Source organism: Podarcis muralis, chromosome 2 (assembly GCF_964188315.1).
Source record: "Podarcis muralis chromosome 2, rPodMur119.hap1.1, whole genome shotgun sequence".
NCBI lineage: Eukaryota > Metazoa > Chordata > Lepidosauria > Squamata > Lacertidae > Podarcis > Podarcis muralis.
The window spans coordinates 88,619,384-88,645,287 of NC_135656.1; the positions used below are offsets into that span (position 1 = coordinate 88,619,384).

The window sequence follows — 25,904 nt, forward strand, 5'->3', positions numbered from 1 at the left end:
ATCAGTAAAGATGAGATGTCGTCTCTGGCTAGAGTTGCTTATGGCAGTAACTGAGCTTTGATATTCACTTTGAGTTAGGAATGCAGAAAATATCCTGCTGTAAAATCCTTTTGTGAACATGCACTGAAAATAACAAGAGATCAGAGGACAGTCAAGAGCTCAGGAAATGCACTCTTGGCAGCTTTCTGTGATATATTTGGAAAACAAAGTGTTGCTTCTCTCTTGTTTCCATCAACCATCTCATTTTTATTATTCAATGTAAGGTCATGGAATTATATTGCTCTGTCTTTCATGATTCAAGCATTAATGCTAAAACTGGTCAATATTGTAGAAGGATTATTGCAACAAGATAACTTGTCTACTGCCTTCTGAATGGTAAATGGTTGGCAAGCTTGAAGCAAATTCACACATCCCCATACTCAGGGAATGTATGGCATCAAGCGCACCTCAGTACAGGGAGCAGATTCTCTTCTGGCAGGCAATGCAGGCAGCCATAACAGCTGGAAGTTTCTTCCAGCTCTTGCCTTCTCCGATGGAGTTAAAAAAGCAGTTATCTCCAGCTGCAACTTTGCTACCATTTCTTCCTGGATATTTTTCCTGCTCTTCTGGCCACCACTGCTGCTCTTATAGGCAAACCGACCTTCCTCTTCATTCTGAGTCCTAGTCCCACATTGTCCTATGGAAGGTAGAGTGCCCACTTTCAATTTAGGGCACAGAGCTCTCCCAACATTAACTAGATTAGGTGTTCTGTGACCGGCGGTGTTGCTTTGCAATGCTAGGTCAGTTCACTGTAAGTCCTTGCTTATCCACGATTTCATCTTGGATAAGAGAGCTGACTTGGTGTGCATTACTGAGTCTTGGGTAGGTGAGCTGAGTGCAGTGAGTCAGACCCAGTTCTACTGGTCTGGGTATAAAGTACAGCACTATTTAATGGATAAGTTGGTAAATAGTTTAAAAGTTGCACGTCCTCTCCATTTCACTAGTGAGTGTCCATCAGTCATTCTACCCACACAGCACTCCCGTAAATACAAAGGAAACAGAAAGGAGGTGGCACCCTTGCCTTTGTCAGAAAATGGTAGTTTGGGGACATACTCCGTCCAAACCTGGAGGTAACATTTAGCCATAATGGCCTGTAGCCATTGATAGACTTGCCACTCTATGATGGATAATGAAAAACCTCTAGATTTCCATATCCATCTTATGGAAGGATTTGCTTTACCTGCTTGAGTGTAAGCCAAGATGTAGCAGGTAACCAAATTACTTAATGTTTGCACTTTTATGTTAAAGTTAGGCACTGCCTGTGTTTATGCATTTGGGATGGGAGGGAGAAATTAGGTTTCTGTGTTAGACATTAAAATTCAGATATGCCTCCAAGGTGAATAATGCAGGAATATTTTATTAATCATGAGGAGCTGCTCAGTCACAAGAGATGTGGCAACAGGGGCATCTTCTGTACTATAGTAAGCTTTTATGGTAATAGGGATTTGTTTTGAATCCTGGATTGTTTTTGAAGTCCATTTATTGATTAAGGATACGGTTCTATGCAAACTTTCATGGGAATTCCACAAAATTCTGCATAATGTATATATGATCAACTGATGTCATTTGACTGATATGAGTGATAAAGGGTAAAGTTTTGGGAGGTCGCTTCTACACGAAACCTCTGTTGTGATATTCGTAGGATTGATTCATACCAGAAAGTGGACACTTAAGTAACTCTCTCTCATTTTTATTATTTACCCATATAAGTGTTTGTATTGTGTCCTTGATTCCATACTTTTACCATTCCCCACAGCTTACCTGCCCTTTTGCCATGTCTTGTATTACTTAGAGTGTAAGCCTGAAGGCAGGGCTTGTGTCTTTCTCTTTGTTTTCTGGACAACACCTCATTTTATATAGGTGCTCTAGAAATAATATACAGTGGTGCCCCGCAAGACGAATGCCTCACAAGACGAAAAACCCGCTAGACGAAAGGGTTTTCCGTTTTTGAGCTGCTTCACAAGACGATTTTCCCTATGGGCTTGCTTCGCAAGACGAAAACGTCTTGCGAGTCTTGCGATTTTTTTCGCCCCCCCTTTTTCTAAGCCGCTAAGCCGCTAATAGCCTTTTAGCCGCTAAGCCTTTAATAGCCGCTAAACCGCTAATAGCGCTAATCCGCTAAGCCGCTAATAGGGTTGCTTCGCAAGACGAAAAAACCGCTAGACGAAGAGACTCGCGGAACGGATTATTTTCGTCTTGCGAGGCACCACTGTAAAGGAGAAGAAATAGATATTGTATTTGGGTTTTCTTCAGGTAAAAGGCCATTATGCCAGAATATAGGAGAAATTACTAGCTTCTGCGGTTGAAGCAAATGACTGTTTCTCCCTTTCCCTTAGTGCTGTGACTTGGGATTCCATGCCAGCCTGGCACGGGCGTTCAGAACATATCTTTCTGCTGAATACAATCTAGAAACCTCACGTCACGAGGGCCTGGACATCATTGAGAATGCTGTAGACAACCTGGATGCACGGAGTGACAAGCATACAGTCATGGATATGTGCAACCAAGTCTTCTGTCCTCCACTAAAGTTTGAATACCAGCCTCATATGGGGGATGAGGTAATGCTATCACCATTGTAGAAAATGCTTTCAGTGCGACATATTGCAGTATGTTTCCAGCTTCCCTTCAGACGCAACACTTTGCTCACTCCGGCACTGATAATGGGAGTTGCCGTAGGTACTACATACATAATGCATTAAGGAGTTAGTAATATTTAGGCCTTTTAAGCAGCAATTAAGTCAGATTCTTGCTTTGAGAAATTTCTTTTATAATCCAACACCATAAACAAATAGATTTTGTAACAATAGAGTAGATTTGCTGCATTGCCATAAATAACAACTATGCTCAGTATTCTGTGTCTGAGTGAGGTTATATTTCAAGCCCAATAGAAGGATTATACTACTAGTTAAAAATCAAATACAGTGGTACCTTGGGTTACGAACTTAATTTGTTCTAGAGAGCCAGTGTGGTGTAGTGGTTAAGAGCGGTAGTCTCCTAATCTGGGGAACCGGGTTCGCGTCTCCGCTCCTCCACATACAGCTGCTGGGTGACCTTGGGCCAGTCACACTTCTCTGAAGTCTCTCAGCCCCACTCACCTCACAGAGTGTTTGTTGTGGGGGAGGAAGGGAAAGGAGAATGTTAGCCACTTTGAGACTCCTTAAAGGGAGTGAAAGGCGGGATATCAAATCCAAACTCTTCTTCTTCTTCTTCTTCTTCTAGAGGTCCATTCTTAACCCATTCTTAACTTGAGGCATGCTTTCCCTAATGTGGCCTCCCGCTGCTGCCGTGCCACCAGCATGCGATTTCCATTCTCATCCTTGGGCAAAGTTCGCAACCCAAGGTACTACTTCCGGGTTAGCGGAGTTTGTAACCCGAAGTGTTTGTAACCTCAAGCGTTTGTAACCTGAGGTACCACTGTACTCCGTCTTTTGTTTTTAATATCCATCAGTCCAAAGTTTTTGGACATTTTTATCATGAGGATGTGCATTCTTCATTGTGTTAGCTCTTTGATACCTGTCAATATTCTGATCCTTCTTGAATTTGCATAGTCTTATCTGTTGTCCTTTCAGGTATGTCAAGTGAGCGCCCAGCAGCCAGTTCAGACAGAGTTGCTCATGCGATATCACCAGCTGCAGTCTAGACTTGCCACACTCAAAATAGAAAACGAAGAGGTGAGAGCTGTAATTGTCTTTAATCCTTAAGTAAATAAGCTTTATTGATTCATTTATGCGAATAATTCTATGCAAGGTGACTTTTAAACTAACAGAGATGGCTAAAGAATTAAATTGTATTGGACAAGCATACTTTTTTTCAATCCAAGGGCTTGTGATCCCTTGGAGAACGCAGACCAGGTTTGTATTGCGTGCCACACACAAGTCCGATCGCGCGTAAGTGGGGTGTGTGTGTACCTGTAATAGTAAAAGGGGGTAGTGGGTTTTGGTGCCTCCGGGTCTTGCCCCTGCATGAAGCACTCCAACAACATAAATGTACTAAAATGTCTTTGAGTACCGTATTTTTCGCCCTATAGGGCGCACCGGCCCATAGGGCGCACCTAGGTTTTTTTTGGGGGGGGGAATAAAGAACCCCCCCCCCAGGCGTGGGGCTGGGGAAGCCCGAGCTTCCCCGACCCCAGCCCCCAGAACAGGCTGCTATCTGCAAGCCTAGGGAGCCCGCGGGAACTCCCGCCGGGCTCCCCAGGCTTGCAGATATCTGTCCGAAGCCCAAGGCGCGCTGCTCAGTGCACCCCAGGCTTTGGGATGCAGGCTGCTATCCGCAAGCCTAGGGAGCCCGGCGAGAACTCCCGTGGGCTCCCAAGGCTTGCGGATAGCTTCCTGAAGCCTGGAGAGCGAGAGGGGTAGGTGCGCACCGACCCCTCTCGCTCTCCAGGCTTCAGCGAAAGCCTGCATTCGCCCCATAGGACGCACACACATTTCCCCTTCATTTTTGGAGGGGGAAAATTGCGTCCTATAGGGCGAAAAATACGGTATATTATAAATATTGTCTGATCATCCATGTGCTCATCCTGCATCCTGTTATATGAATGATATATTTAACCAGAAGAGCACAATAAAACCATGCCAGGTCTATGACTCTGGATACGAAACAGGCACAGTGGCTTGCTTTGTAATACTTGTTTTGCTACATTGTTTGAAAGCACCAAATCTCTACTATAGATGGGGCACGTCACAAAGAGGCTCTTTATAGCTGCCACCTGAAAGTGGAAGGCACAGAGTGGTTTGGGTGATGGTGAACACCACCAAACCAGTTCCTGCTAGTTTATACAGACTAGGATGATATGCTTGGGGTGCGGAGCTGTTATGTTATCATTATAGCACTGTAGCTATAAACTCCTGTAACAACTTCATAGTGCTGTGTCCTGTAGTGCTTCCTGGTTGGGTGCTATTGTCATTGTCACTGGCATCTAGAAATCTCTTAAAAAATTCATTTCTAATGTGGTTTCAGGTACAGAACAAATTGCTCATCCATACACAAAAGCATCTAATCCCGGGAACCCTATATTATCTTTTCCTCCCTAGGAAATCTTTCAAGTTCAAAAAATAAGACTAGCTTGGTGTATCGAAGACCATGCACTGACGGTGACCTAACTGTGTCACAGCAATTCACTTTGTCTCATAATCGCCTGTGCCTTTAATTTCTGCAGGTGCGAAAAACATTGGATGCTACTATGCAGACATTGCAAGACATGCTGACAGTGGAAGATTTTGATGTCTCAGATGCCTTCCAGCATAGTCGCTCCACTGAGTCGGTCAAATCAGCTGCTTCAGAGACTTACATGAGTAAAATAAACATTGCCAAGAGGAGAGCCAACCAACAAGAAACTGAAATGTTCTATTTTACTGTGAGGATAATCTTATGTCTATATTGAGCACAGTGTGGTAAAAAAGTGGTAGATAAGAAGGCTTATCCCCTGTCAGGGAAAAAGGCGGGTATAAACTATATACTGCTAATAAAAGGCTGGCTCTTACAGAGCAGTAGCTTCCCCTCCCCTTCCCATTTTAACTGTAGGGACGTCACATTTTTGTGACAATAGAGTGTGCTGGCATTCCAATAGCTACACCTCTCAATTCCCCACATACACATTCACATTGCTAGCTCTTAGAAAGGCAGTAGGGAGTCTAGGGATGAGGGAGACATCAATTCAGTTCTCATTCAAAGATGAACCTACCTAATTTGTACTTTCTGAAATAATATGTTGACCAAAACATTGCCCTCCTCCAAAATTTCACTGCTCCAGATTTTGCATTGCATTTCTCCAGCCAAGTAATGTCTACAAAAATGCATAGACTTGGGTGAAGTTTATGTAAAAATCCATATTCTGACAAAAATAACATTAAAATGGATTTTAATAGGGGAAATTGCTTTGCAAAAATGTGCATATTGGGCAACACTACATACAAAAAATTCATATAATAGGGGGAAATGTATTAAAATGATGATGGATTTTCATGAGGACTTTTTAAAAAACCACAAACTGGTGTAGAGATGTGGAGAACTAACTGATCTTAAGATTGGGGGGAAATGAGAAACTGAGAGAAACAGAAATTGTCAGAATCACCGAAGTTTGTGTCTCATCTGGAGTAGGAGTGATTTTCACATGATGACACAAGCAGCACTTCTATAAGGAACTCCTGCCCTGTAGAAGTGGATGGAGGAGGGGAGTATTCAAGGACCGAGGTGACAAAGCCAGATAAGCCAGCCTCTCGCTCTTTTCCAACTTTGGTAAATCAGAGTTCAACTTTCACCTATAGCCTGTCCTGGTCTTTATTTGTAGACGGAAGAACAGGAATGCAGTAAACCAGTTTGTCTGTTCTTAGACATTCACAGTAGCTCTTGGTGTTATGTTGAAAACTTGTTTGAAAACTTGGAAAATTTTAAGTAGGCCATTTAGATGTGCTGTGCGTGGAGTGGGCTTGGCTTATGTTCAGAAAGGAATATGAAGCCCACCATATGGAGCCACGTAGAGTGGTTGCACTAATGTATGGCTCACCCTTAGAAAGGTATCTCTGACCTCACTGGGAGAAACAACAGAACCGGGATTCCCTGAACCACTATCCCTTTAGGAATATTTTTTAAAAAAGTGTTTTAAGATAAGATGTTTTAAAGACCAACTACTCCCTAGTTTGCCATTCAAGCACAGAGTCCCTCATTTCCCCCTCTATAGCAATGTTGTACCATTTCATCAGCCTTTCACCTCATCTTGGAAGCCCTTTTACAATGGGGCTGTCAGAATTTTGGTTTTTTTTTAATAAAAAAATGTCAGTTCTTATTTATTTTCAAATTTTAGGTATGTGTCTAGACCTCATGGCTGCGAAGAAGATTAAGAAAATAAAGCAACTGAAAATAATTTTTAAACCGCATGCTTTCAAAACTTAGTTGCGAGCTTTGAAGATTAGGAGTCTGAGCATCAAGAAAAATGTTTAATCATCCCTTAATTCACATCAGGGAAAATGTTTGTTCTACAAAATTAAAGTCAAACCCTTCCTCAGTGACTATTTGCTATAGTTCATATTGGAGAACAATGTAAACTCTTCTGGCCCTGTCCTGCCCAGTTTCTCCAGCCTAGAACTAGAGATTCACCATGGTACCCTGAGAGTCATTAAAATTTCCTCACAAACTTTTTACAGTCTTCTGTAAAACTTGCACAGAACTTATTCTGTGCAAGTCATGTTAAACCAAAGCAGAACTGTATAGGAAGCGCATATCAGTTCATTTTGTTTATGGTTAAACTAACACAAGAAATGTCTGATAAATTGTGCCATGTGATATAAATATCACTCCTCCCCCCTAAATACATCCCATTTAGCAATGGGTAGTATCCAACAGTTACACACATGGAAGGCTAGTTGTACAACAGTTCTTTCTTCCCCCCTCTTTCTCCCTGTAATCTCATCAGCTCCCCAAACAGTGGAGGCTGTGCCTTACATTATTACAGTACAAAGGCTTGGGGGCTTTGTTTGAATTCAGGCAGAGAACTCTTGCTCCAGCAGGAATTCCACTGGCACAAGATCAGTTTTCCACCTCTCACTCTTTAGAGGGCCTGATCCTTTGGATATGCTTTGTGGGTATAGGGGACAGCAGGGGAAGGAGGAGGAGAAGCTAAGCAGGGGTTGCGCAAGTTGGCCTCTACCCCTTGAATCCAACTTACTGGTCCAGTTCCAAGTACGGCTTGTTTTTAAACTAAGGTTTGATTGGTTAAGACTTTACTGTTCCATGGCAGGGCTTGCTTTTATGGGTAGGCCCAAGGTTGGTGGTATTTTATCAGGCTGCCCACGGCTGTGCCCCAGTCAGCTGTACTCTCCGCACCCAGTTCCAGGTACAGCAGGTTTGTTTGGTTTCCCAGGGGGGTCCAAAGGATGACAAAAGGAGCCCCCTCCAACCACAGTTCTTTCTGCACCCTCTGTCCTCTCCTCCAGCTATGATGTTTGAACCAGCCCATATGCACATTGGTTACTGCATAGCTTTATAATACTCAGTATTTTCATAATGCTTTTAATTGTTCAAAGCATGTTATTCCATCACCTTTACAGCAGCCATCCATTATAATTATCCCTGTATCTTGGAAGAGAGGTCTGTGACTGAGGTGGAATCTAGGCACATATTAAAAAAAGTTGTGAAAATGGTTTTTAAAGAAACGTTTGGAAAAAATATATTGAATTTGCCATAGCTCACCATCGCCATCTAGTGTCACATTTGTATAATGCACTTAAAACCTTGCATTTGCAGCTGCATAGCTGAGTATCAAGAGGCTTTCCTAAGGCTGTTTGTTAACTTTAGGACAGCAGTGAGATTTGGACCAGGGAATCCTGATACACTGTCTAGTCTACTCCATTTAAGTAACATTTAAGAAATGTTACTATTTAAACTCAGTGATTTCTGAGATTTGCATCCTGAAATTTCAAAGATGCATTTTGTGTTAAGTTCTTGAATCTTCCACTTCCTGTTTCTTTCCTCCAGCCCCATATCTTCCTCCTCTTCTCTTGGCATCTGTGAAGTTACTTGCCTCTAGGACACTATTACTGGGTATGAGGCAATCTCAAAATAAAAGTCGTACTCAGAAGAAATCCATCAGCGCAGCAGGAGCTTCTGATCAGCCAAGCCCTCAGACCTCATGCAGTGAGAATCCGTCTTGGCTTTATCACTGTTTGCATGAAAGTAGAACCCTTTCTGTAGGAACCCCACTGACACACACCCCACACAAAATTTCTTTTCTTATTGAGGCCATTCCCAGAAGCTGGACAAAAGAAAGCTTTCTTTGAACTGCTGTCTTTGAGCTTCTTGTGATCTGAGGCCTTAACCCCAAGCACATGGCTCAACACAAAGGTTTCTGGCTTAATAAGATCAACAGGACTGATACTGAAACTGTGGAAAAAGAAAAGGCCCAAATGACAACTGAATCCTTGGTCCATCTTTGTATCTACAACTGAGGTCTGGTTCATTAAGTCATACAACACATCCTTTCATTCCAGAAAGGTACTCGCAACAGCACCGCAGGGAAATAAATGTATGCCTCAAAGTTTATTTTGCTAATATTTTTTGCCCACTATGCTTTTGTGTGTGCAGTGTTTTTGTTTTTGTTTCCTCCCTTCAGAAATTTAAAGAGTATTTGAATGGCAGCAACCTTATTACCAAGCTGCAGGCTAAACACGACTTACTGAAGCAGACTCTGGGAGAAGGTAAGTTCAACTGAGCCTAAACAAAAATATTGCAGTTTAAATCACAACAGGATTTAGATTTGGATCTTAGATTTCTTAAATCTCCCTTGCTATTGTTTTTTTTCTTAAGTCAGCATTTGTGATTAGTGATTCTGGCGTGCTTAATAGAAGAGGGGCAGAAAATCTTTGCTCCTTTCACTTTTAATTTTGGCTGAGAGTGGCATTTGAATGCCCCATTGCTTTGATTTGGTTCCTCAGGGCGTAAGGCAGGCCTCTCAGCATTAGGGATGAGCCCCATTATCCCTGCTTTGCCTGCTTTTTGTTTAGTGAAAAAGAAAAATGAAAACACCAAGCCCCCGTAGCTGTGTTCTTGTTAACAATTATCCATTTCATTTGGCAAATAAATGATTTGGATAAAGGATTTTTGCGTTTGCAAATACTATCAAGGTGAATGGACTAGGATCCCCCCTACCCCTGCCTCAGAAACTTTGTAAGTTTTTGTTTTTGAAACCCCAAAAGCCCAAAGTAGTGAAATGATAGCACTGGTGCTTAGACCCATAATCTGGAACAAAGTTTTCCAAAATATTCTCCAGCATCATAACTGAATGGCAATAAAAAAATTAGATGGTCATTTCAATATTTTGCATACTCTATATGTGCAATGGACAGGGTGATTTGTGGCATTCTTCTTTTGACAGCTGTCATGTTGAACTGTGGAATTAAAATAAAAGGCATTGTGTTTTTCACAGCTGAGGATTTTATATCTAGGGGGAACTCTTGTAACTTAACTTGAGTCAAAATGCGCTGGGTCCTCTCTACCAGAATAGTTTTTTTGCTACTAGTGATTTGAAGCATCTTGTCTCAAATCATTTGGCCTCAGTTGGCTTGTTGTGTGAAGGTCCTGCAGGCAAGGGAGGAACATAGGCTATCAGTACAGCTGTGCGTGGTCTCATGTGTGAGAGGCATTCATCTTTTTACCTGACAGCAGAGTTTGGGAAATAATTGGCCTGTTTCAAGGCATGTGTAAGTAGGCCAGACTTTCCACATCTATCAACATAGTGGAGCTTATGGTTTGGGCCTGCCTGTGGATCACTTTGCTGCCCTTTCCTCTCTCCTCTGGTGATAATTATTGTCCTTGATGCCAAAAAGAATGCCTAATGAATGTTTTAATCAACTTTTAAAGGGACGCTGTAGGCTACAATTTATTCTCCTTCTGGTTTGCTATTGAGATAGTTCACTTGGGAATAGGTCTGCCATATTCTGGCCGGAGCATGTTGCTTTCAGCTCTTCGGGACTGAGCTTTTAAGTCATGTCTGTCAACCTTTAAAGGCCTGTGGGCAGTCCCATTTGCAAACCAAAGAAACTGACATGAGCGCCACATGGTTTCAGAAGAATGCTGCTTTCAGACCTGCTAGGGAAGGTCTCTGTGGGACCACAGAAACTACATTAGCAGCCCATGCTTTAACTCCTGTCCTCACCCAAATGTTGATGAAGAGGACTCTTAGTAACCCACAAAAGCTTACCCCCTTATAAATTTGTAAGCTGCTGCATGACCCTTTGTTTTATTAATGGTTAGTACAAGAAAATACAGCTGTCATTTCCTACCACTGGATCTGTGAGGCTGATATTTTACCCCTTTTGTATGCTGCCCCCCCCAACAATGCCATCTCCTCAAAAAGTCTCTACTTTGCACAAGTGTGTCCTTAAAAATACTTCAAGAAGAGTGGTTGCCTTAAATCATGCATTTAACCTTAGATACCTACTTGAGTTATGTCCTTTCCTGAATATAAATTGGAACCTGAGCTGAACTGGAGCCCATGAGACTTTTTTAAAAGTTTTGCTTGGTGAACAAGGGACTATTTCTCATTTTAGAGATGCCCAGTTTGCAGAAGCTTCTGATGATTTATTGCTATATTTTGCTGTCATACACTAGGAGTGAATGTACTTCTTAAAGTTTGGAATCAGTTGCCTCTGATCTACTTTTAATACCACAGCCCTTGTAACACAGATATAAACATGTAAAAGCTTAATTGGATTTTGCTGGCTTTAATCCCATAGATATTTGCCTCTCCCAAGTTAATATGATTTTAAGACCTGAGTCATCATAAGAGACAGCATTTGATACACAGTTCTTTAAACTGTTTTTAAAAATTGTGTCAATACTTTCTCTTCTGTCTTAGAAATTTCTCTCTACCGCAGAGCTGGTAAACCTACAAGCATATGCAGCCTTATTAGAACAATGGCTGTTTCTTTATACCCCCTTCTATGGATTGGTCTGTGTTTCATATTAAAATTGGAGTAGGTCTCATTAGGCATAATCAATCACTGCACGCTGCCAGGCTTATCTGAGAGCAGCTGATTCCAAATTCAAGCTTTTTAACATATGAGACAGGGCGGAGCTAGCAGTTAGTTGAAGCCTGACCCATATGGACTCTCCTCTTAGTTCAGACAACAAGCCTCTAAGGTTTTGACAACACTATCAATCAACACATGATGTGATTGGATGTTTTATTAGTCAGCTTTCTAGTTAGCAAAAATTCTTCAGCAGTTCTCAAGAGCAAGATAGGCCAGCTAAGGCTCCAGGTATTCTTATTTATTTACCAAGAGCTGCATCATTAGTATGATGGTCAGCTGCCTCTGCTAACCAGGATGCTGGACCAGTTTTTCATGACTCACACCTTTATTTATACACACACACAAATTTACTTCCAGGGCCAGCTTGTGGCTTTTCCAGGCCCCTCACTGTCCTGAGCCTATTTTGTCACCTCTAGTTTTAACCTTAGCTCCTCTTTTCTCTTTTATGAAGATCCTTCATCTGACTTTGATTTGGCCCAGCTCCTTTAACTCTCATGCCGTTACTCTCTTGACCAGTTTCCCAACACAATCTTGGATATTCCATATGGGCCAGATAACAAATGATACCTTCTTTCCAGGTGAAGCTGTAGCTAGGCTTTAGGACTGCACTTTTGTGCACTTTGGCTTATTTGTTAATTAGTTCATCCGAAATTGCAGTATTCTTACATGGTTTCATCCAGTAATTGCGTCATGTCTTTCTGAATTCCCTTTATCTGCTTTCACTCACTATCTGACCTGGAAGTTCAAATTCAAAAGCCATGAGTCATATAAGGATAAAAGGCAGAGTAGTTGATTATTTTTGGCACGGTCACCACAAGCATCCCTTTCAGGTGCCTCACAAAAGATCTTTCAAACAATCTTGAAGCCTGTCCGCAACTTCACACGGAAAAATGTTTCATTGCCTGATTATCCTTTATTCTGAAAATTCTTTCCACTGTTTAATAGATTTCTTTGCTCCTTCAATTTAAACATAAAAATTATTTATTGCATTTATTTTCCTCCAATGAGCTCAAGGTGGCATACATGATTTCCCCCCTCCTAATTTAATTCTCACATCAACTCTATGAGGTAGGCTAGGTGAGGAGCAGTGACTGGTCCAAGGCCACATCCAGGTGAGCTTCGCGGCCAAGTAGGGATTTGAACCCTGGTCTCCCAGGTCCTAGTCCAACACTTTACATGCTAAAAAAGATGTTTTAAAAAGTAGAGGCAGCTTCTGAAAATAATAAATACAACAGGAGAGCCAGTCTGAAGTGACGCTGGAGGTTTATTATTTATTTTTAAGAGGAATAAATAGTCCATCACATTTCGAACAACATGTTCTTCATGAGCAATGGAGTCAATTATTACCTTGTGCTTAGGATGCCAGGTTAGCTAGGGCATTTAGAGGAGGAACATCAGGCTGGATGAGCCAGTGGTCCAAAGGCAACTTCATCTGTTTTCTTATTTCCACTATTATCTACAATCACCTCTTGATAATTCATGTTGCCAGTGGAAGTGTACACAGAGAACTTGCAAGTCTTTTAAGGTTGACCCTTTGGGCACAGGATTGCAAAATCAGAAATGAGCTGCATCCAAAAATGTTTCTTTCGTATACAGCAGTACCTCGGGTTAAGAACTTAATTCGTTTTGGAGGTCTGTTCTTAACCTGAAACTGTTCTTAACCTGAAGCACCACTTTAGCTAATGGGGCCTCCTGCTGCTGCTGTTGTTGCCGGAGCATGATTTCTCTTCTCATCCTGAAGCAAAGTTCTTAACCCAAGGTAATATTTCTGGGTTAGCGGAGTCTGTAACCTGAAACGTCTGTAACCTGAAACGTCTGTAACCCGAGGTACCACTGTATTGATTAAGAGAGAGAGGGAGAATACAACTTTTTTTTTTTAAGGCAGTTTTGAAACATTTGAAACAAAAACAAATGAAATTCCACAAAGAAAATGAGGGATCTGTTTACAGAGTTATAGCATACACTTTAACAGTATGTAGTGGCATGCCACCTTTTGTCAAACCCAAATGTTGTAAATATTTTGAAGGGGCAAAGACAGCAAACATGGGAGTCTGTCTGGTTAAAGTCAAATGGGCAGATATCTTGTAGGAAAAAGCTGGTCCGCTAAATACTGCCCTGAATTCTCATTCTGGTAGCATATCCTCAGTGAGGTGATGGGATAATGTTCTGCATGATTCCCAAGGATAGTGGTCCCTATCAGTACTCGTCCCTATCTCCCTCCCCCCACCCCTTATCCCCCGCTCTTCCAACTGCTAAAAATAAGAGCTATTGAGGCACAGATCTTTTATCTGGTGCAGATTGACTAAACTTCATTGACAGTAGAGCTGTTCGATTTGTGCTAGCTGCCTGGATCTTTTAATAATTTATTTAAGCTCTTAACAAACATCATCCCTGAAGGCTCAAGGCAGAAAAGGCCTCTATAAGAGAGCTGAAGATAATACTAATCAAAATGCTAAAGCCGGAGATGCAGCTAAAAGATTTGCTCTCCTCACCAACTCTATCCCCAGCTGGCCCCTTAACTCCAGCTAGCTATATTGTATGGCTTTAGAAGACAGTAGGTCTTCAGCAGTTGGATAGTACAGTTGGTAGAGCATGAGACTCTTAACCTCAGGGATGTGGGTTCGAGCCCCACATTGGGCAAAATATTTGTGCATTGCAGGCGGTTGGACTAGATGACCCTTGTGGCCCATTCAAACTCTACAATTCTGCGATTCTGTGCAGCCACAAAGATGATCCTCCCTGCATCTGAATCTTGCTATTGGAAAGATGCAAGGAGCAATGCTGACGTCTGAGATTATGATTCAAGAAAGAAACAAGCTCCGAATGCCTCTGAGCATCATCCTGAGATAATTGATTGGAGTAGGGAAGTGTAGAGATGCTCTCAAGTCAACATGGTTCTTGACTTGTAAGATGGCTTTCGGCAGTCAAGGGATTGTATTGAACACTATTCCCTGCTCAGAGTAGAAATGGAATTAATGGAGAAGACCAAATTAAGTTTATTAATTTCTGTAGGTCAACTCTGAGTAGAACTTAGTTGGATACACTCCCTAATATGGAAATTAATAGTAAACTGAGGTTTTATGGGTAAAATGTAATGTCTTCAGACCCTTGCAATTTCTCACTTGCCATATATGAACTTGTAGAGTAACGTTGAAACAGTTTCCCCTTCCCCCTATTTAAAAAAAACAACACCAAATAGCTGTGACCTTTTATATTATGTAAACAAGGATGGAATTAATGTGTGATTTCTTCCCCACCCCAGGTGAAAGAGCTGAATGCGGTACAACCAGGTAAGTGGAAACTATATAAATTTAATATTGCATTCTGGAGACTAGTTAGTATTGCTACTGCAAGATAAATTTGCTTGGGTTTAAAATGCATCTGCAATAAACAGATTTTTGTGTGGTGAGGTGGAATCCTTTAGCCATTGTGCTGTGGAGGGGCAACACCCTGCTCCAGGGGCCTCCTCTTATCTGCATTCCCTAAATGGATTAATTAGAAATATGACAAACAGGCCCTTGTTTTTCCTGCAGTGTAATTTTTAGCTGACTGGCTCTGAAATCATGAGGAATGCTGTGTCAGCTCGGTGCATTGCAGTGTCTCCATGGATATATTGGAGCTTATTTCTAGTCTGTTTATGACACTGACCAGCCATCTTGGCCTAACTGCCAGGACCTCCCTTGCTTGCCGATATTCATTCAGGGGCAGAATATCCATCAATCCATCCAGCTCTAGGATTGATCTCCTCTTACCTTTTGGCATGGAGTGTCTCCTAAATGATCCCTTCTCCGTAACAAAAAAATAGGGAAGGATAGGCATTGAGAATAAACGTAAATATTGGATAATTGTGGTAAGGGAGAGTGAGGAAAAATATAAGGGCGTTTGAAGGGAAAGAAGTCACTTCCGAAGGATAAGCAGAGTCTAGGAAACCGAGGAAAGGAGAGCTGCTGACAGAAATTGGCAAGAGAGCATAACCTGATTCAGTTAAGCAATGAAAAGATCATTCGGCAGCAGCAGGCAGTGGCGATGAAAAGCCACTTGGGGAAGGATTGAATGGGAGAGATGAAGGGAGGGACATATATTGTGTAACAAGGTGAAATACATATATTTAGAAGTGTGCGTGTTTTGTATGATAAGGTTGACCAAAGTTATTTAGTGTAAGGAGCATTTACAAAAAAACAACAACACATTGGAAGGTTTGAAATGCACTGTCCCTGTGTGCTGCCCTGTCTTTCACCCCCTCCCCTCACCATCCTATAATCTCAATTCACTCACTCCTCTCTCTGTCTCTCCCCCTGCCACACTCTCCCCTGTGACTGCAGTAATCCTTCCCAGTCCAAGAATTTTTACATTACAAACTTCCCTCAGTTTTAAACTGACTTAATTGTTGTAGTTACCGATAAGGGCATCTGGGGGTTGCGGTGGTGTTTTTAACTGAGCTGATACTGGTTTGTCAAGAGATCCCTAGTGCCCCCACCCACGCGCCAGTGCTCTAGTTTTCAAGGATCCTTGAGAGAAGCTGTAGCTGTGAAATCTGTAGAAGCTGGTAGCGCTGATGATTCTTGACGGTCCCACACAGGCAGTGTTTTGCTCTTGTTACTTCCTGGCCAGATTAGTGGTACCTGCATTGGAACAGGCAGGTAGTGCTGCTACAGTTCTTGTTCCCTGCCAGGCTCCATTGCTACCAGTGTGGTTCCAAAAGAAAGAGGACTGAGTAATTGCTGCCGTTGTTACCAGCTATTGTCAGGTCTGTTGGGAGGCATGACATCTGTGTCCCCTAAAGGTTTTCCCCCCTGATTTAAAAGCTTCAGTGGAGGACAGGGAGTTTTGCCCCAAATATTTACCTGCTAGGTTCAATGGTTAGCTTTTCAGATGCCTGCTTCATAAAAGAACGTGTCACTCTGTGACCTGAGTGACGATGGCTCTGTACAGATGACTTCTTCTTTTTTTGTTTCTGTAGAAGAACAAGCTCTGAACATCTGAAATTCACTTTGCTCAAGGGGCTGCGCAGAGCACAGATTTTTATCCTTGCACCAAAAGGCAGTTTCTGCTCACCCTTCAGCTCTCTTAAGTGTGCACAGCATAACACCCTGCAGGGCTGAGGCCGGTCATTTTGGCGCAGTCTTGAAGAATCATTAAAATGGTTGCATGCTTTCAGCTGTGGAGGAAGAAGGTAGAGGTCGGAGAGGGAGGTTTTCTCCATTGCTTGAAGAACTCCCAAAGAAATGCTGCAATTGCTTTTCGGCTCAGCTGCAAGAATTTTGTCATGATGTGTAACAGTAGGATATAGGACTCTGATATACAGGACAGCTGGGCTGTCAAACTCATTTTTTTTAATATAGCACTGCTTCAGTGTTTAATAAACTGCAGTACTAGTGAAGAAATCGAGAAAACAATTTCGCAAATGCTAGCATCGATGGCTGTTAGAGTGTAGCTCCCTTCGCATGAGAAGCTCTTTTTCTAGCCAAGCATGTGAAATACTGGGTTGCATATCATGCTGGTCAGTGCAGACTGTGAGAAAAACAGCCTTTCTAATCGGCTGCAAATGAATTTTAATTTCCAAGCTACTGTAAAGAGGTATAACGCTTTATATTCTCTCAGTGAGACTGTCCTTTTATAGCCAGGGATAACAATGGCACGTATGGGACAGAATTTGCACAATACCTTAAAATGCCAGAACCGTGGTAGGCTGTGGGACTGAATCCAAATTCAGAATTTACCCCTAAAAAGAACAGATCTATTTCTGCACTGCAGCATTCCTGGCAATCGTAACTGTATACTCTGTCTCATAGTGTTTTTATCCTGCTTAGAGTTGGTTATGTTTTTAAAATACATGATAAAATATCCAAACTATTTGAACTTCAGGGGCACTAAGGGCACAATAAAACACCTGAACATGCACAGCTTCCCCATCTTTCTCCAAGGGGTATTCCTTCCACACATATAGAGGCAGCACCCAGTGCAGACCCTTGCACCATCTTCTCCAGCTGTCAAAAGCGGTTCATTTCCACCTTGCTTGTGGCCTCTATCACCAAAGAGGCCTGTCCATTGCTATTATTGTTCCAGTGCCTTCCAACAAGTTTATATAGTTAGAATTTCTGTAAAGTCTTTCAATCAGAGTATTAGGGCCTGCGGCTGCCACCTCCTCCCACTCTTAGGCAAAGCTTACTGAATGCTTCCAAAGTTACACTGGGAGTAAGGAATGTGTCCCTGCCAGGTCAGCAGTTTGTTTTATGCAATGGATTGCTAGGCCATGCCAGTGGTCTCCCCCAGGGAAGTGTTGAAAAGGAAAAGCCAGCCATACTGTGTTCAGAAGGGAGATGTCCGTGGCCCTCCAGATACTGTTGGACTACACCTAACATCATATTTACCCATTGGCCATGCTGTCTGGGACTGCTGAACATCTGAAGGGCCACATGTTGCTGGACTCCCAGCAGTCCCAGCCAGCATGGGTAAGTATGATAATAAATACATTCTGTGTGCAAAACTGATGATGATCCTTTGGAAATGAAAGATGCTACATTAAAAGACAAGCCGACAAAGGCTTGGGTCTCTAGAAACTGGGGCACACATAGAATAATAGAATTGTAGAGTTGGAAGGGAAGGGTCATCTAGTACAACCTCTTTCAGTGCAGAAAGCATTTGCCTATTGCTGACCTCAACCCACAGTCCCAAGTGAGTTTTACTACAAGTTATCCATAAAAGTATGGACAAGCTCCTGTGTCTCTACTTCCCCCCACTTCCTTGTCCTGTCTGTCTTCATACCCATTGCTGCTTCTTGGCTCTCTCTTGCCCTGTATCCTCCCCTCTTCTTTCTGTGTGGAGAGTTGGCATTGTACCCATGAGATACAGGTGAGTCCATGTCCTAGGTTCCCCACGTTGATATTTAAAATGACAGATATATGAGGAATATATCAAGGTGGTAATGGTCACCTAATATGGTTGGAGCCAATGCACTCGTCCTCACAGTGACCTTTCCCCTTCTAGCTCTTTTTTATTTGCAGTCTTTGAAATCTTTCCCTGCCATTGTATTCAAGTTGATGTTTTGTTGATCTCTTTTGTTCCATTTTTCTCAGGCCCCCATGTCTTCCCCCTAAGCCACAGAAAATGAGGAGACCTAGGCCTCTCTCAGTCTATAATCATAAACTCTTTAACGGCAATATGGAAACATTCATTAAGGTACTTGCTGTCTAACAGTGAGAATCTGTGGACACTGTGGATGTAATGGTAGCATTTTTTCTCTTCTAACTGCTGACCTTTTTCCTTCTCTCGGACCTGGCCTTTCCCACGCACTGCACATCACACCATTAAAGTGGTTAGTATGCCTCTGCCTCAGTGACAATTTCTATTGGTGGCTGTTGCTCCTCCTTGCTGCAATAGTGAGGCACATCACTCCTATTTGTGCCAACTGGGAGGGATGAGATAAGTGTAATGACCCTTGTGGAACAGTATGGAAGCCCAACACTCTTTGTGCCTGTCAGCATGCTAATTGCAATCTGCCATATCTTATCACTGCAGGCAGAACTACCGAGGTTTTATAAGCTGCTGTTTATATGAACATCCTGGAATTTAAATGCAGCATGCCTGCCTTCCCTTAAAAGAGATTTGCAGTGGATCAGAGTTAAACAAAAATCCTTAAAAGATTAGGGTGCTCAGGCTGATATGGCTCTTTGTAATTTAAGAAAGGCAAGATGCTATTAGCAGAAACAAAATGTATAGTCGACGATTTATTCCACAGGCAGAAAACTCCTGAATGTTTGTTTTGAAGGAAAGTGACAGAGGGGAGAAAGTTTGACCCATGTTGAGGTACCCTTCCTACTCCCTACTTCTGGAAAATTCTGGATGTCCACCTTTAAAGAATAATAAAGTCAGTGCTATTTTGCTAGGGGGAAAAGTGCCAGAATACATCATGAACACCTCTGTTGTTCTCTTAGAATGGCAATTCTAACTGAGTTCCAGTGAATTCCGGCTAGAAAAAGCCCTGGAAATAATAATAATAATAATAATAATAATAATAATAATAATAATAATAATAATAATAATAATAATATTTCAGCAACTTGTTCTCCAATGGCTGTGAGAAAAAAGAAATAACAAGCTTTGGCTCACAGTTTGTAAGGGTTGGGTGGGATGGCGGGAGCTTTCTGCATACCTGTCCTGGGTATGGCTAACTGAATGACAAGCTAGGTATTTTCAGTATTTTATTTACATGAGCCTAATATAGTTGTGTTAAAACTGTTCAGCAAAGTTGTGCATGTCTTTAAATAAGCATTTGGCAGGCTCACTTTTACGCCCCCACTCCATCCCATAAAAGATTAATATGCACAACATCCAGGATTGCACTGAGTGCTACAGAAGAAGATGCATTGATCTCGCTGCTATTTGGAAAGAGCTATGGTGTAACAGACATTGAGGAAATAGAAGCTTTGAGTGGGCTGAAGAATTGCTGCCATTTTGGAGTCAATCTCCATTCAGCATTCAGTTTTATGCCTTAGGCACAGCTTAAAAATAGGATGCTGATTTAGGAATTTAGAAAGATTTGTATTCCTTAAAGCAGTACTGATTATTGCAAAGAGAAACACATTTTAGCTTTCCCATTACTATTATTCCAGCACAGGAGCAAATTGCTTTTTTAATGGCTCCAGTAGTCTTGACTCCAGTAGTCTTGTCTCTGATTTTGTGTATATACATGGGGAGCGGACAGCTATAAAAGTCTATGGTGCATATTAATCAAGTCAAGTCGAAGAGCTTGTCCTGCTCTCAGGACTTTGCCACCACAGGGTCTAATGTAAATCCCAGAGAGAAGTGTGAAGGCCTCCAATGCAATTCTACTAACTAGGTGTGACCCTTTAAAGCTGTCTGGGTGCAAGGCCAAGTGAGGACCCATATATAAGCTGCTCTGAGATCTTTGTGGAATAAGTAAAATCAGGATGTGACATCACAGTTGAGTTTACCCACTTCTTTGAGCTACCTTCCTTCTAGTTAATGCCTAGCTTCCCCTCTTCCCTGCCCACTTCCTATTTATGGTACCATCTGAACTCAAGGAAGTTCCTTTTGTCATCCCTGTCTCCTCTAGCTTGACTTCAAGCCCTCGTTCTCCACCTACCCTTTTCCATTAATTTCCTATTGCGTGGTCCACTGCCTTTGCCATCTTCATTCAGTCACCTTTGAGGGGTTGACACAACCCCTCTCCATGTGCTGAATAAAGCCGTGGAAGGAGCCACATCAGCAGCCGTGCCCAACCCTGCACTATCATCCCTCTGAGCAAACTGCACCAGAAAGAGTCTTGCCAACTTTGGCCAGGCTCCCTCCTTGCATGGAAGAGCTCCATTTTGTGCTAGTTCAGCCATTTGGTGTGAGGGGCTTCACAACTCCCAGAGCAATGCACCGATCAACATGTTGTTACTGCATGCCCCAATATCTAACACTGCCACCACTTCAAACCATTCAGATGTATAATGTTCAGCCACCAGCCACCTAAAAAGTGAAACTGTGGATACCTTCAAGGATAGAGTCTCATGATTATTTTTTATATGACGAATATGATGTTTTCAGTGGGTTGACACACAGGACTTTCTGGAACTGGCCCTGTAAGTAGGTGCAGAACTATCATATAACAGGGCCTCCAAGTCATAGAGTGACACCAATGGTATCAAAAGCCACTTGAGAGATCAAGAAGAATAAGCAATGTTGCACTCCCCCAGTCTTTCTCCTAATGAAAGTCATCACTTTGGGCAAACAAATGCCATTCCAGTACAAAAACAAACTCTAGAACCACTATGAAATAGGCCAAGATAATTTGCTTCATCCAACCACACCTGAAACTGACCAGCCACTACTTTTTAGCTGGTTCCTTCTAGTGATTATAAACATGCTAGGGCTATCAAATTATTTTTAAAAATTATTCCAGTTACATTAAGCTTTATATTTTAATATTAATTAAATCAACATATTCAGTGTTGCGCCAAAGCAACTAATGCCACTAGAAATCTATCTGAAAAGGATTGACCCACTTCCAGTAAAGATATTCCTGAAGGAAACTAGTGGTGGTGAATTTTCAAGCAATAAGATTGCAGTGTCAAACCAAAGGAGCAGCTCTATGTTTTCCTAGAAGCAATGGCTGCTTCAGGATAAGAAGAAAAAGAAAGCTTTCCTCCATTTAAACTGAGATTTCTTAATAACTCCAGAGAGAGAAATATTACTCTGAGGTGATAATTCTATTTGCTCTCCTGTGATTATTTCTTATGCCCAGGTGGCAAAATGGATGGTTAAGTACATCCTAAAGTATGCTCCTTTTTTAAAAAGAAAAAGTTGAGGTATATTCATTATGGGTCTCAGCCACAGGAAACAACAACAAAGAAATATCTACCCATTATGAAAGGTTTGCTTTATGTATAGATTGATATTAATACTTTACATTGTTTTCCACACAGAAGGCCTTCAAAGAAGCTTATAAAATGTCAAACTAAAATATAAATATAAAACAATGCACATATAAAAATTAAACCAGAGCAGCAAAAAATAATAATCCAAACCACCCACAAAGAGGAAGAAATGTGTCACAGAAACAAACTTCCAAGCGCCAACTAAGGCATGCCCATAACTTGACAGGCAAAATCTTCACTTTCTTGCCAGCAGGGCTGTGAGATAGTCTTGCTGATGCCTGTGAATGTGGAGGTCTGAGGAGGGGGGTCTGTTGGAAGAACTAAATATGGGGATGAGGAGAATGCAATAAATTATTATAAGAGTAATCTGAGAGTTGGTCACTGAGGACAAGAGATTGCATACTAAGCAGTTATATGGGGTGTTGGAGCTTCAACTAGATCCTTCTAAGCTGCCATTGCATTTGAGCTTTCATAGCCTCTGGAAGTTGTGCTTACTTTAACTGATCTTATTCTTGCTTAACCTTTTCTTTTTTCCCTACTTTGCTGCTTTGTTTGCTTATCAGAGGAAGAAGGAATGCTCGAACCAGAAACCAGGTATTTACTAGAAGAGGCCCCCCCTTTCTGGGGAAAAAAAATCATATATGTTTATATAATATGAGCATAATCTAAATTTAAGGGAAACAATTGTAATCCCTTGCCAAAAATACACTACACTCTTATAGTTTACATTAAGTTTTTAGTGATGGATACGAAAGCCAAAACTCATGCAAGGATAACTTTTCCCCTTGCCTTCCTCTGTGATTCAGGCTAGCATTTCAAAAATGTTTGCCTCTAGGCAACAGTTCTTGGTTTGAAAATATTTGAATGGTACAACCAAGCAATCGTGCATTTTTACAGAAGGCCTGGCTCATAGCTACATTTCTGTAAAGTGATAGTTATGATCCAGCTGCATAATACCCCATACGTTGCTTCAGACTAAATCAGCTTGATTCCAAGGACCAGCTTCTAATTTATGATTTTTCTCAAAGCTGACAGTATGTAGGATATGTGAAGCGCTGTTTCAAAAACTTGCAGCGATTGTTATCTTAATTTATTTTTAACTCTTATGATTAAACTAATGGTGCTCTTTTTCCAACCTGAAGCTTTTTGTGCAATCTTTGCTAGAATGTGTTTCCTAAAGCACTGACTTCATCAAATCAGCATTCTCAATTTTTCTTTATTTGATTGTTATTTCAAAGGATTCAGGACAGGCTATTCCACTTGTGGTCGAAAGTTGCATTCGGTACATCAACTTATATGGTAAGTTCTTTTGGTAGCCTCCCCGTTGGCTATAGTTTTTCTAAGAAACTCTCTCTGTTCAAGAACTTCTTCTGCCTGAAATGCAAACAGATATGCCTGTTTTGTTGCTTAATCATATGGGCCTGAGTCTTAATTATTGTTATGCATTGATTTAGCATCAACACAATAACATTTTGTGTGTGATAAATTCTTGGGTTGCATGTGCTCTTCCTGGCTTTTGTGGACCTCAGTCCAGACACTTGTGAAAGAAATCAACTGATGCCTTTCCATCTATTGCGGTGTATCCAAGATCATGATAAGGTATCTGCATTGTTCTAGTGCAGGGTAGGTGATGTAAGGCCCATTAACCATATGCAGCTTATTCAAGGTTTTCTCTGTTGGGAAAAGTTCTCTTTCTCCCCCAAAAGCTGTCATGGACTGGCTGGATGCAGAGGAATGGTGTGAGGCACCAGCTAGAGAACCCCCAAGGGAAGAAGGCTCAGAGCCAGAGGATTCATGGTGGGACGATGATGAGTGGTCAGAGGGAGAAGAGGGAGCAGACTGGGAGGAGGGTGTGTCGGAAGCTGAAGAGATAACAGGACTTAGTGAGCAGGAAGAGGCTGCAGAGAGCAGGCCAGAAGCAGAAGCGGAGGCTGGAGAACAGAGGGGGCCAAGAGGCAGAGATGACCCAGGCCGCTGCAGAATCCAGGGAGTCTCCCCCTCCTGCTTCGACCAGCTCCCCTCCCTCCAGTCTCTCATAACATACAGCAAAGTGAAGAGGGTAGAGCAAAGACAGACAAGGCGTCGGAGTCTCAGATTACTTGGGAAGGACCGGGGGGGGGGGGGGAGGCATAGAGAGCTATAGGAAGGCGGGGACCTTCAGTCCTTGCAACTGCCTCATTGGGGCAAGATATACTGGGAAGAGTTGCTGTGCTCACTAGGCCTGAGTTGTTTTGTTTCTTTGAATAAAGAATTAATTTCACTGACACTTTGTGAGTTATTGCTGATCTGCTCTCAACACCCGCCCTGACACCCGCCAAACAACACCTGTCCAAACCATAGCAGTGCATTCACTGGTTTGTAGGCTGGGTGTAAGCCTTGGTGGACTGCGGATAACATCTGAGCCTTCAGTTGCCTGCCCTAGTACTAGAGCATTTAGAAGTGGAAATCAGTCCTAATTTACATTTTTCTCAAATATATTTTTATTCTTTAAGCATTATTATTATATTATTTGTTGAATTTATATACTGCACCATAGCTGGAGCTCTCAGGGCGGTTTGCAGTGGAAATAAATGACTGATATTCTAAATTGAAATAAATGACTGATATTCAAAATACTGCAGTAAGCCTTTCTTTTACCTCTTGTTTTATGTCCAGGTCTACAACAACAGGGTATTTTTAGAGTTCCTGGATCTCAGGTTGAAGTCAATGATATCAAGAACTCATTTGAGAGAGGTATGTGAGAAGTCTGTGTTTCTCACAAAATGATGTGAAGCTGTTCCACCCTGTAGTGCAATACAAAAGCTCTAGTAAAGGGTGATGCAGTCAAGTATCTGTTGTATTCTATTTCCCACATAGCAGAATGTTCTAGCCCAGATTGCAACATGTGAATACTGTTTCACCTCTGGATCTTTCAAAGCCTAAGACTGAGCTTTTACTGGCACAAGTTTTTTTAAGCGAAAGCCTCATAAGCTGTTTTCAGTACCAGAATTCAGCCCAACCAAGAAGACACAAGTCTTGACCCTATGCAGAATGTCTTTTCTTCTTCTTATAAAATGAGTGTTATAAATATCTGTTCCATTCTAGGCAAGTTTCTTTCAGAAATATAAAATACGACCAGATGTTAACTTCCGCAAATGAAAGATAAATACTTCAGTGTGCATTTTCCTGTCATGTTTTATCCTATGGTACATATTTTTAATGCGTGTTTGGAGCCAAATACTAAAGTCAGAGAAGTTTAAAATCTGATGGATAACTACACTCTAATCCATGTATGTTTAGTTCAGAAGGTACAAATTAAGTCAGTTTCCTTAAAAATACAGACTGCTTGGCAGGGGGTTGGACTCGATGGCCCTTGTGGTCTCTTCCAACTCTATGATTCTATGATTCTATGAACTAAGTTATCTTCCATCCCTGTATCTATAATATTTAGCTATGTTATAATCAAGTTATGATGAAATTCTGTTTGTTTTCTTTATTGTTTCATAAGACCAAACTCTAAACTATTGGGCATATTACATGCTGAGCAGTGTTACCATATTTTTCTGTGAATAAGACACCCTTGTATAACAAGACCCTTATTTTTTGGAACCCCAAATTAAGAAATCAGCATTTTAGACATCAAACAGAACAACTTTGATATTTTATTTAAAAATTCAAAGCACTGGCACCATCATGGCAACCCTCAATGGTGCCTGGGGGGTGGGGGGGGGGCAGCAGTGGACCACCAGCACCTGAAAAGTTGTTGAGCTTTTTTGGGGAGATTGCTCAAGCTGGGCACCTGGAAAGGACAGCGGCTACAACTTCTTCACGGCAGTCATGGGAATATAAGTAGTGTTGTTTTTTAAAACTACTATGCATTCACCATTGTGTATAAGATACCCCCCCCCAAAAAAAAATTTTTTTTGAATAAATAAATATAGCAAAAAGCATTGTCTTATACATGGAAAAATTC

General features: G+C 41.7%; 1 protein-coding gene across 4 annotated transcripts in view; it reads left to right on the plus strand.

Moving 5' to 3' along the window:
- Positions 1-25,904, plus strand: part of SRGAP3 (SLIT-ROBO Rho GTPase activating protein 3) — a 185,674-nt gene that overhangs the window by 134,959 nt on the left and 24,811 nt on the right. For 2 of the 4 annotated variants that reach the window (XM_077925000.1, XM_028719316.2), the window contains exons 7-14: positions 2,376-2,597; positions 3,609-3,710; positions 5,201-5,398; positions 9,149-9,233; positions 14,830-14,857; positions 18,644-18,746; positions 23,191-23,251; positions 24,608-24,685. In XM_077925000.1, the coding sequence (XP_077781126.1) occupies positions 2,376-2,597; positions 3,609-3,710; positions 5,201-5,398; positions 9,149-9,233; positions 14,830-14,857; positions 18,644-18,746; positions 23,191-23,251; positions 24,608-24,685 (877 nt within the window). Of the gene's footprint in view, positions 1-2,375; positions 2,598-3,608; positions 3,711-5,200; positions 5,399-9,148; positions 9,234-14,829; positions 14,858-18,643; positions 18,747-22,515; positions 22,547-23,190; positions 23,252-24,607; positions 24,686-25,904 lie in introns of all 4 variants that reach the window. The other 2 variants (XR_003705358.2, XM_028719317.2) reach the window with 2 other exon arrangements.